The sequence below is a fragment of the Pteropus vampyrus genome, unplaced genomic scaffold (genome assembly GCF_000151845.1).
Source record: "Pteropus vampyrus isolate Shadow unplaced genomic scaffold, Pvam_2.0 Scaffold22, whole genome shotgun sequence".
NCBI classification, from domain to species: Eukaryota; Metazoa; Chordata; class Mammalia; order Chiroptera; family Pteropodidae; genus Pteropus; species Pteropus vampyrus.
In genome coordinates this window covers 7,718,248-7,731,088 of record NW_011888803.1, presented here as the reverse complement: position 1 = coordinate 7,731,088, position 12,841 = coordinate 7,718,248, and the positions used below count along the sequence as shown (strand labels likewise).

The 12,841-nt window shown below is 39.5% G+C and overlaps 1 protein-coding gene across 1 annotated transcript in view; it reads left to right on the top strand.

Moving 5' to 3' along the window:
• MCOLN2 (mucolipin 2) overlaps positions 1-12,841 on the top strand; it is a 63,223-nt gene that overhangs the window by 27,102 nt on the left and 23,280 nt on the right. Inside the window, exons 3-5 of the mRNA XM_011355572.2 lie at positions 3,578-3,751; positions 5,500-5,653; positions 12,416-12,500. Of these exons, the coding sequence (XP_011353874.1) occupies positions 3,578-3,751; positions 5,500-5,653; positions 12,416-12,500 (413 nt within the window). The remainder of the gene's footprint in view (positions 1-3,577; positions 3,752-5,499; positions 5,654-12,415; positions 12,501-12,841) is intronic.

The window sequence follows — 12,841 nt, the reverse complement described above, 5'->3', positions numbered from 1 at the left end:
AAGAAACTTTTTTTAAAGACATTCCTACTCTGCATTCTGCAGTAATTTATAATCTTGAGAGAAGTATCTACATTCTTTTGCTAGTTCTACTCTTTCCCTCCCATATTCTTTGTACATTCTTAGAGTGGTATCTTGTTTTTACGTGGTACAGAATATTTTCTCCTGCATTGATTGACTGCACAATCAGGTCTTAAATCACAGTCTTTGCCAGACTGCACTTCGTTGTATAGTTGTTTTTCTGTCTTATATTCCCAGCAAATCTTAAGATCTAGTTAGAAGGGCTAAGATGCGTTTTTGTCAACTCCTTTTTAAGAATAAAATTATTTGGCCACTTCTATCATCACCTTACTCTTCCTCTGTAGGGAATGCTTAGTTCTGCCATATCAGGAAGGAGACTTCACATCTACTCTCTAGGGTTTCTCTCTTCAACTGAGAGAGACGCTTTGAAAATCGCAACTCTTACCTGATACTGGGCTATACAGGTGGATCTTGGCTTGTTCTATGAACAATAGAATAGAGGATCCGTCTTGTTCCTGATGCCAGATGTAGGTGGTTCCAAGCAGAGATTACACCTCCAGTTCTCTCATTCCCAAAGTTGAGTTGATGAGCTTTGAGTTTAAATAAAATGATGGCTTAAAATATCAGTGAATTTTATGCCACTTTCTTGATCAAGTTATCCATTCCCATTCAGATTTGTGTGTGTGTGTGTTTCTTTAGCTTAACTTGAGGTTAGGAGGAATGAGTCTCCTATTTATGCTTCTAGAGTTAAGTTGGCAGCATTTCACTTTGAGAGATAGTGTGATCAAGTGATCAAGAGAACAAACAGGTGAGTCAAACAGATCTATTCAGATCCTCATTCTGATACTTTCTAGCTCTTCTAACCTGGATAAATTACTTGACTTCAGTTTGCACATGTATAAAATGGGATTATATTCATCAACAGATTTAGTATTTGACTCTGACATTGTGATGGGCACTATTCCAGTTCCTGAGTACATACTAATAGGGAAAAAAGAAAAAAAAATCCTGTTCTTGGGGAGCCCAGTGTCACATCTCCCTCATAAGGTATTGGGGAGTTAAATGAAAAATAAAAATTACAAATTTTAGGCACGATGCTTGGCACTTAGTAGATAAGAGTTGTTATTCAACACCATTCAGTGTTGACCTTGCTCACATTATATCCCAGTTCAGCACAGAGTAGGCACTCAGCAAACTTCGAAGAACTTATTTCATATGTGTACCAGTTGTTCACTTGTGTATCAGTATTTTATACAAAACGTGAAACAATCATATGTGTTGGTTCCCATTTTTAGCTTTAAAAAAGCAACAGGACCTTTTCTGACATCCCCTGCAGGCACCATTGTCAAACATCACATACTCAGAAGAACCTTTAACCTTCCCTTGCTTGATTTTCAGCACAGGTTGGATGATGTGGGACTTCTTATCTGATATTTTCCTTAAAATAGCTGGGTTTTAGCAACTACTCAATCCTTTAATTTGGTATTTGAGGAATGTGACCTGGTGAGGCTTAAATGTTAATGAGTGTCATCTATGTACAGTCTCAAACAATAGTTGCAATTCTAGAAAGCTAGCACCTAAATTCTTTTTGACAATAAGAGCCCCAAAGACAGATTTTTCAAGGGAAAGAATTGTGTAGCATAATAAAAATGACTTGGAATTAGACCTGGCTTTCATTCTAGTTAGGTAATTTAAAGCAATTTAATGAGGCAAAAATCTCAGTTTCTACATAGGTAAAATGGGGATAAATAGGAATGTTAGGTAGCTAATCAGATATGAGCGACAGGGGGAACAAAGGAATAGGGGCACAGCCTAGAGAACACCCTGTTGGTAGTTAGAGAATCCCTCCTGCATCCCCAGAGACAAAGGACAGGAGGGTCATAGTCTTAGCTGGCCTAATCTGGCTATAGACACCTGTGCAGAAGGTCATTATAGTACTATGTTTATTCCTGAAGTTCATGAATCTAATTATAATAGACTGAATTCTGGGTATGTACATGTGCACTAGGCAAAGTTATATATAGCAGCCAGATGTCAATCAAAATGACCTTACTTGCCAATCATTTAGGAATGCCTATGGAACCACCCCATCACTGCCTGGATATAAAGCAGACATTCCCTTTTTGCCCTCTGGGCTCCCCTCTTTTTGCCCTCTCCTTTTTGCCTTCTTGTTGTGGTTGCGGTGGTTATTATAGCGCTCTGTTGTAGCTCTCATTGCTGGGACCATGCGCTTCCTTGGGGCATACTTTGTCTTTATCCATGTGCCTCCTTGGGGCATTCTTTGTCTATCTAAAATATATTTTTAATAAAACTATTAAATCTCAATGACCTGTGACTCTTCACTGCCACCATTTGAGGAAGAACCAAGAGAAAATGCTGACTACATGTCTGAGCTGTCGTTATCCCTCTCCCTCCCCACTACCATTGGGGTGACATCAAACTCTATAGGCCCCAAAGGTGACAGTGCATGGGACAGGGCTTATAGAGGGTTGACTTCTCTTCTACCACTACCTCTGTGTGTGTGTGTGTGTGTGCGTGTGTGTGTGTGAGAGAGAGATTGTGTCTGTGCATGTGTGTGAGAGAGTGTATGTACATGAGAATGTTCCTGAGAAAGTGTATGTACGACAGTGTGTGAGTGAGCATGAGTGTGCATGTGTGTGTGAAAGTGTGTAAGAGTGTGTGTATGAGAGAGAGTGTATATGAGAGAGTTGTGTGTATAGCTGTGTGCATAATTCCCTGGGTTTCTTTTCTTTTCTTTTTTCTTTTTGGTAAACCTTCAGTGCCCACTTATTTCCCCCATTTATGGGATTTCAAAATAAAAACTTTGGGGAAGAAAAATACTTTCACTCTTGATGAAGAGAGCCGTTGGTGCTCAACTTTGTAAGAGAGAGTAAGTAAGTGGGTGCTCAGTGACAATGAATGGGTTTGACATCATGAGAGATAAAGCAAGCCCTGCTATTCTTTCTGATGCTTTGATGCTGTAAATCTTGGAGAGGGAAACTATTAGGTGTAAATCTTGTAGGAGAGTTTTTGTAGAACTGGAGTAATTGAATTCCTTTGACAACTATCTCATCTTAGCTGGAGTAAGTATATGCCAGCCACTTTTCAAAAACATTCTTAAAAGCCACATGTAAAACATAGTTGTGATTTTTAAAAATACTTATAATTTCTGAATGTTAAGTCAATAAAATGAATCATTTCTTTATGAAGAACACCGATTTTTTGAACAACTAATTTGAAATCCAAGTATGAGAAAAATGAATTCAGACTTAATTCATTTAAATTCTTCCTTCTTCTCCTTCATTAAAGGCCAGTAGGGCCGTTAGTCATTGGGAGTGGTGATTTCTTCTAATCTTATGCTATTTCAAAATGCTGATATAGCTTGATGAGGTTATCTTTTTGGTACTTGTACTTTGACATTGATGTGATTATTAAAAACCAAAGCGGTGATATTTTCCTTGCTGATGTTTGTAGGTGAGGGCTGATGCTAATAAGAAGGCACTTGCCTCCCCTGATAAATGGTAAAATTTACATATGCTTCTTTGATTTTCTTTTCTAGCTCATTCGTTTTGGTTTAAGTAACCAGTTGGTGGTTGCTTTCAAAGAAGAAAACACTGTTGCTTTTAAGTACTTGTTTTTGAAAGGATATTCTGGCGTAGACGAAGATAACTACAGTTGCAGTGTATATACTCAAGAGGACGCCTATGAGAGCATCTTTTATGCTATTAACCAGGCAAGTTTTTGTTGTGGATGACCTATACTTTAAGAATATATTGATAATTGTCTTAGCAAAGAAGAATTATATATGTATTAAAATATTCTAATGAAAATTTGCATAGTCTGCCAAAAATGTTTATTGCTATTTCTACAGTTACATTTTCACACGACAGATTTTGCCTATTTAGAATGTTTCTTTAAGATTTACATTTTCATTTTATCCCTTCACACCCACTACTTTTGGGAGATTACTTTACCCCAGATCAAATAGACAAGAGTAGATTTATAATCTCAGAAGGTTTGATGGATAAGATACTAAATCTAAGATTCTAGGGTCTCATTTTTGATGTCTTAGCATTAATAAGCCTAGCTGAATTTTAAGGATATGGAGTAGAATACAATATAGTTACATCTAGGCAGGTATTGAGAAACCAGATTGGTAGGCCCGAAGAAAGCATTTAGGGGAAAGAAATTGTTATTCTCTACTTCTTTTTCATTCATTCAATAAATATTTGGGTACCTAGCATATGCCAGGTACTATTGTAGACATCGGGGATACAGGGTGAATGAAACAGACAAAAACCCTCTCCTCGTAGAACTTAATTCTAGAAGGGAGAGCCAGACAAATGAAAAGAAGTAAAATGTGTAGTATTGGAACTGGCTCCCTGAAAACACTACCAAAAAAAATGTTGATAATCAAAACTGAGCTTATTGCTTATAGCAGTAAGAGAACTACTATTTGGACCATTCTCAGTTGTGCCTTAGATGAAGGGGGCAAAGTCCAGAGACAGATTTTGAAATCTTAAATTTAAGGATGAGGTTGGTGTCTTTCAGTGTGAGGAGAGCCAGAAGAGAACTAAGTAAAGATCATGATAATAGAATAATTTATGATTGGTGGACACAGCCAGGTGAGGGTTAGGAGGTGGATTCAGAGTCTTGGGGGTTATTAGACTAAATCTTCAAATTGACTGTTTAAATTAGGTTTTTTTTTTTTCTGTTTCTGGAATAAACAGTACAGCTATAAGCAAATTTTATGTTCCTGGGTAAAAGTTTCCTGGAATAAGAAAATCTTGTTAATGAAGATGCAGGCTAGTAAAACCCTCTGAGTGCAGATAGGCAAATGGTAAAGTTAAGTTTATGTAAACTACTGTAAGCTAATGTAATTCATATCAATGTAAGCCGTGGGGTGTGGATGGCTTGGATCTTCAGTGGTATGTCAGAAAGTGATAACTGCTATGGAATAAAACATGGGAGGAGATTGGGAGTGCCTGGTGGTGCCTGCGAGCTGGTGATGGATGTTTGCAATTTTCATTTCATGGTAAGGAAAGGCTTCACTGAGGTGATAATATTTGAGTTAAGACCTGACGCACTGAACCTAGCAGATAGAAAACCTGAGGTTCTAAGCTGAGGGAACAGCAAAGGCCCCAGGGAGTAGTGTGCCTGACTAGCTCCAGGAACTGCCTGGAGGCCAGTGTGGCTTTGTGGGGGCAGGGGTGGTGGAGCCAAAGGTCAGTAGGCAGCACATAGAGACATAGGCAGGACCTGAGCTTTAGCCCTTACTGAGGTGGGAGCGGCTGTGAGTATGTTGACTTTAGTTTTGAATTCTGTGAGGTGATGAGTTTATGCCCAACCTGAAACAATGACCTTGTGGTATTTTACATCAAGGGATATGATCTAAACAATTTAAAAAAGCTAAAATGTATTCCATATGCTATAATTACTCTTGAAAGCTCTTAAGTCTTGTTATTTGACTATTTTTAATAGTATCATCGTCTAAAGAACATATCCCTGGGGACCCTAGGTTACGGAGAAAATGAAGAGAATAGAATTGGCTTAAAAGTCTGTAAGCAGCATTACAAGAAAGGGACCATGTTTCTTTCTAATGAGACATTGAATATTGACAGCGGCATTGAAACAGGTAATGCAGTGATCATTTTATTATATCCCTTTATCATCTGTGTTAAGAGAAAAGTGCTCTCATGTGATGGCAGCCCAAATGGAACAACTTTGCTTTTGTGATGGCTAACCTATTTGGGGCTGTTACTTTGACATTTATTTGCCAAGGGCTTTGGCTCAGGGGAACTAGTCTACGGTGGTGGGACCGGACATTGGATCTCTTTGGTGCAACTCAATATTATTGTTTTTGGGGTAAATGTAGCAGAATTGTTTTGTGTCATTCTGTTAAGAATTTAAAAGCATGCTTTACCAAAATGGAAAGTGTTTGACTTAAGACTCTGGAAGTTTTGTCTTTCATTCAGCAAACCTCTGGTATATACCTAGAATGCCCAAGGCACTCACTGTTTTATGTACATAAAAGCATGTATATATAGTGGTTCCATGAGATTATAATGGAGCTGAAAAATTCCTATTGCTTAGTGATGTCATAGTGCAATGCATTACACGAATACCTTTGTGTTACAATTGCCTGCAGTATTCAGTAGAGTAACATGAAGTATGGGTTTGTACCTAGGAGCTGTAGAGGAACAATCTGTCACCCCAAAATATGTCTATTTGGCATGAGGATTATTTTAGGCTGGTTAATTTAAGAAACAGCCACAGGGTAGAAGCTCTGAAAACCAGGTAAAAGTTACCCTTTGTGAAAGACATTTACATTATAAGGAGCATCTCCATTTGGAAGGGTGTTCCCTACCTGTACCAGAAAGAGACATGGTGACCTTGCCTTGAGACTCTTATCAATGTGGAAGATAAAGATTTAAATCTGTTTAACAACCAACCTTACCTTTGTTTACTGAGCTTTTCAGGGTCACCTCCCATAACTGACTCTCCCCATCCTCAACATCTTTTGTCTTAAGCTGAAGATGTTCAGTCATCCTGGTGACATAATCAGTTTTCCTGGATCTCTGTATGTAGAAAGTATCCATGTTATCAAATTTTGGTTTGGTTTTTTCCCATTAATCTGTCTTTTATTAAAAGGGTGAACCCAGAAGTGTAGAGAGGGAAAATTATTTTTCCTCCTCCTCAAAGCCTACAAAGCTATACTATATAGCCTAGGTGTGCAGTAGGCTACACCATCTAGGTCTGTGTAACTGCACCCCATGATGTTCGCACAATGATAAAATCACCTAACGACACATTTCTCGGAACGTAAGTAACCATGTCGTAAGCAGCACATGACTGTAGTGGGTTTGCAAAGACCAATCAGGGCCCCTCAAGGAAATAACAGTTCAGGAGTAGGGGTCCTAGTAGCAGTTTAAATGTGGAGTGGTTTTGTTAAAATGAAAGCATCACACCGTTCATTTGACCATATTTCCTATAATCTGATTTTAAGGTGTCTTAACAAAACAATAGAACACCCCCCATAAGACAGAGGTTCTGATTCTGTTTCCACAGGCTGCCTGTTTAGACTCTTCATGAGTAAATGTGCCCTGTGCCCTTGGCTTTCAAGAGAGCAGCTCCTAAGCCAGTACTATCAAGCGCCCCAGGTTGCTTTCAGGGACCATCCAGTGTCAGCTGTCTGTGGCTAGATACGTGGCCAGCAGCCTTGAAACTGAGGCTTGTCTGATTGCCCGGCAGACTTCTGCTATCCTGAGATCTGTTTGGTAGTCTGCACTCAGGGGCGGAGCCTTTCACTCTGCATCTTTTTCCTGAGGCCATCAGCTCTACTCCTCCCTGTGGGTGTTCCAGTCACTGTGATAGGAGTATCTGATAGGTGGAGCCGAAAGCTTGTGCAGTGACCCTCTGCTTCACAGAAGCCACTGGACACTGGTCCTCTTAAAAATATGTGACTCAATTGGATGCATCATACAACTAGTTTCCAGTTTTCCTCTATTGATTTTTCTGGGAAAATAGACTAAAGAAATATGGCTAAAGTCAATATCGGTAGCTAGGTATGGCAGGCAGTGTCAGAAAGCAGGATTTCTTCTTCCTGATTGTTTGGATATTGGTGTCCTTGCTCATTTCCTTTCTATCAGGATACCGACTATTTTTAAACAAATGGAGACGAATTGATCATTAATTTGATTTTAAGAAAACTGCTTGAGCAAGTTAACTGTATTCTTTGACTTGTTAAATACAACTTGTCAAAGAAAATGTTTTGATGTATCTATTCCAAAGATATAAAGAATAGTCTTAAAATACTTAATACTGGATTTTAGGCTTTCTTTTCTTGGACACATTGGAGGAAGTCTGCAGATGGTATAAATAGGAATTGAGTTTGACTTCAGTGGCATGGCCTTATAGTTTAAGTAAGTGAATCAGCAGAAGCTGTTCTAGGTTACCTACTCATGAATTTGCATTATCTCTACTGTCAAGAGAATCATCCTTCAGTGAGCTAAAAGAGACCTGCTTTCATGCTTGCTTTATGTTCAGTTGCGGGACTGATCTTGCTGTTCATGTTGAGTTTCCCTTAATTCATACCATGGGCATATCCCTCCATTCCTGCGTCTAGACTTGTGGCTTTACACTTCAGCCTTATTTGGGGGACTGTCATAAATCCTGGTTTTTTTTTTTTTTTTTTTAATTAAGAACGTTTAGACAGCTATCATTCTAATACAGTTTTCATTTTCTGTAACACAGATTTCGAATTTTTTATGTTCTCCTTTCTTAGCATGGGACAGCATGGCCATTTCATCATCTTCCCAGTTTTTTAAAGAACATATGTAATCCACGTCCCTTTGTCTCTAAGAGGGTTGTTATTTCATTTGCTGGAGTATTTTGCTCTGTAAATGAGATTCGTTTGAGTGATGAGGCTGCTACTCTAATGCCAGTTTTTTCTGTTTGAAGTTTGAGGTTTTGCTTAGGGCTTTTGCCATCCTTTTTAAAACATCTCAATTCTTAGGTTTTGCTGCCACCAGGTTCTCGAGGGTCTCATTAGCAATGACTCTAGGATAAGGTCAGCCAGACTTCAGAGAGTTCTATATGTGTATTAAGATAAAGTGTAACTCTACAAATACAGTTATAAAATTTGGCTAACCAAATAGGCTTTTATAAGGCAAATTTTACATATAGGGTAAAATTAACAATGCTTTCATATTTCTCTGAATCTAAGATTCCACCAACTTTTTTGAAGACTTGTCTGCTTTAGAGATATTTGAAAGTGAAAAAATAAACGTCTTAAAATGGATAAAATAGAGGAGAAGGAGACCTAGGACAGTATCTGGCACATATATTTTGAATATGTTACTTCTTTCAGAATACTGTCATTTGCTCAGATCAGTTTTAAAGGTTTTTTTTTTTTTTCTTTTATTTCACTTTAAAAAAAGAATGTTCCAGGTAGAAGGACCTTACATAGCATCTGTTTGGCCTTCATTTTACAGGTGAGGAAAAACTGATGCTGACTAAGGTCACGTAATGAGTTAGTGCCAGTAGGTCTTTACTAATCCAGGCCCAGAAACCTGGACATCACCTGGGAGCTTGTGAGACATGCAGAGTCTCAGGCCACACTCTAGAACTACTGAATCCAAATTTGCATCTTAGCAAGTTCTTTCAGTGATGCATATGCATGTTAATTAAATTTCGGAAGCACTGCTTCAGTGCTCTCCAGCCGAAGACCTCTCTTTACTGACTTCACATTTTCCACGGTCCATCACCACCTGCCTTCATTGTCTCCTATACTCAGCTAGGATACCTCTGTCCATCAGTATCAGTCCCTTACAAAGGCTATTAAAGTGCTTACCTCTCCCTTCCTTCTCACCTGGACCCTCTCATCTACCATTAGGCTCTTCCATACCTGTGCCCCAGCAGCCAATGCTTCCTGGAGAAACATGCCAGAGCAGCACATGCTCATCTTACCACCACATCTTCAAAGCTCCTGGCACAGCTTCCCTCCACTTCCCTTCACCCTAGTGTTACAAAAGAATTCAGGGGTGAGGCGACAGTCAGAGGCCTCACCCCAGCACCAGGACCCACCCCTTTCAGCTTCTGAGAAGTCATGCCCCTTCTCTCTGCACCCAAATTTACATTTCTGAGCTGAACCTCCACCCCACCCTCTCCAGATTCCTATATTCAGTTGGCTACTTGAAAACCCCACTGTGACTCTAACAGGATTTCAAACATGCTGTGTCCAAAACAGAACATTTCAAACCTCTCCCATTCCCTACTCACTCGCCCAAACTGTATCTTTTTTAGTCTTCCCCACCTCAGAAAACAACACCAATATTTTCATTGCATGTTACAATATCCCAGTTGCTCAAGCCCCAAACTTGAATTTGTTGATTTTTTCATTTCTATTGCCACTGCAATAGTCCAAGCCACTATTAGCTCTTGTTTAGGTTAGTCTCCCTGTTTGAAGTCTTAACTATTCTACCCCCGCTCCACCCCACAGCAATCAGAAAGATATTTTATGTAAATCAGGTCATATCATTCTCTGGTTTAAAAAAACGAGTGGCTTCCCATTCCATTTCGAATAAAACTCTCAAGTTCCTGTAGGAGCAGGCCAACCGCCTGCCTCTCCAAGCCCCTCATACTTGACCCTATTTCTCCGTCCTAGCATCCTTGTTTGTTGAACAAACCAAGCTTTTTCTTGCCTGGGAGACTCATTTCTTGTTTTTGTTCTGCCTGGAGCATTCCCCCTGGATCTATGCACAGCCTGTTCTCTTTCCTCCCTCAGGGGTCCCTTCAAACATCCCCAGTACCTCAGAGCCCTTCCCCAACCACTTCTTCCATGGTAGGGCCACCCCACCTGGTTACTCGCCATCACTTTACTCTGCCTTTGCAGTACTTCTCACAACATGATACCACTTTGTGTATATTTTTCACTCTTGGTTTGTCTCCCCTACTACAATGTGAGCTCCACATTGAAATCGTCTGTCTTGTTCATTGCTTTACCTTCAGTGCCTGGCACAATGGCTGGCCCATAAACGCTTTCAACAAATATTTATTGAATAAACGAGTAAGTTGAGTAGGAAACCTGGGCCTTTTGATGTTCTGAAGTAAGTGCTCAGAGGTCAGCCTTATCAAGTATATTGGTGAAGAGCTCAGACTCTGGAACTTGGGCACATGTAGATTTAAATTCTGGTTTGCATTAGCTAGCTGTGTGACCTTGAGGAAGTCTCTTGACCTCTCTGTGCCTTGGTTTGTCCCTCTGTAAAGTCATAACAGTAGTGCCTATCTCACAAAGTTGCTCTGGAGATTAAACAGGATAATGCATTAAATAAGAAAACATAGAGCTTTTAGCACAGTGTCTGGCTCAGAGTAAGTACCTGGTATATTTTAGCTATTTTTATCATCATCATTCTTTTCTTATAGAAAACAAATTTCTTTTGATTAACTACTCTCACCATATCAATCAAGGGCCAGTCAGGAAAACCAACATTAAATTGTTTCTTGGCACTAATAATCTATTTGCCTATCACAGGGAGGCAGCCACTCTGCCACCCACCTTTCTTAAATATTGTGCCTGTTGAGTTGTCCATTCAGTTCTATGTCCTCGTTTTTGACCCAGGAAAACTAATTTTCACAAAATGTAAATATGTGCTATATACCAGGACATATTTTGAGTGTCAGCCATACGCTAAGCAATGGGTTAATCACACACAACATAACGTACTCTTGCTCTCAAAGACCTTATCCTTTAGTTGAGGAGATAGATAAGAAGATAAAGAGGTGCGAGTGTGGGAGAAGATTCGTAGAGAAGTAGCTATCGAGTCTACCCAGATTCTGGGCTACCTACTTAGTACCAGGCCCTGGCTTTTCTGTTTCAAAGACAGACACGGCCTGAGTGAGAGTCAGCCAGGCTGACTTCACAGCAGTTTTGTCGTCAGGGCTCTGGACCGCCTGGGTTTCCTGCCAAGGTGCTGGGCTACAGAATAATGGGACAGATTTTTATGTGAGGCTCTTGGAATCATTCTTCTGTAGTTTACGGCTCATAATTTGTTTTTCTTTGAATAAAGCATACATTCCTTTCCTTTCTCTTTAATTTTTATTTTAAAAAAGTACCAGACTAAACAGAAAAGTTGCAAAAGTCTAAAAGATTTCCTTGTACACACTTCATCTAGATTTCCCAAATGCTAATGTTTTGCTTTATCGTTCTTCCTATGTTTAAATATTTCTCCTGAAACGTATGCGAATAAGAGGCCAACATGATGTCTCTTTACCTCTAAATATTTCAAATGTGCGTATTTCCTAAGAACATTCTCTCATGCAACCAGACGTTGCTCAGAAGCATGAAAGAGCATTGGTACAATACTATTCTCTACAAACCCTGTCCCATTTCATCAACCATCCTAATGTTCTCCATAGCAAAGGACTTGCCCCAAACGCCTTGGTCCAGTATCACGATTTGCGTTTAGCCATCATGTCTCTTTACTCTCCTTTAATCTGGAGCAAAACAAAGTTCCTTAGTTTGTTGTTTGGGGATTTTTTTCTTTCTCTTTCTTTTTCCCTCTACTTCGATGACCTCGACATTTTAAAAAGTAGAATGTCCCTCCTCTTTGGGTTTTTCCATTTATGACTAGATTTGAAGCATTTTGGCAGGAAGCCCGCACAACTGGTATGTTATTCCAGGAGGTGCATGGTATCTATGGTGTTAACCTGGATCAGTTGGGCGGGGTGCTGTCTGCTGAGTTCTCCACTGTAAAGATACTGATCTTCCTATTGTAATTAGTGAGTATTTTTGTGGGGAGATACTTTGGAAGTATCCTGCTTCTCATCACACTTTGGCCCACTAGTTTTAGCATCTGATTCTTGCCTGAAGCAATTCTGTCATTCTTCATTGTCCTAGATTGTATTCACTTAGACCTCCAGACCCTCTCTAAGGATGCTGAGGACTGGAAGAACTCATCATTCTTCAGACTGGAATTTTATAGGTAAATAAGTTTTTAAGTCTCATTTCCCAGGGGACACAAATGAAGAAAGGAGAGTGGATAGTAAGACTGTGGTAATTTATACCTTGTGATTTTTTTTTATGCAGGCTCTTACAAGTTAAAATCTCCTTTCACCTCAAAGGCATCGACCTACAGACAATCCTTTCCCGAGAGGTACCAGACTGTTATGCCTTTCAGAATACGGCAAGTGACAATTTTACTAAGCCACGTTTTTTGTTCTCTACTCCCTTTTGTAGATGTAGAGTGTAAAACACACAAGCCTAAGGATATGTTAAATGCAATTGTGTTTAAAACAGTTTAATGACACTTTGTAGAGACCCTTA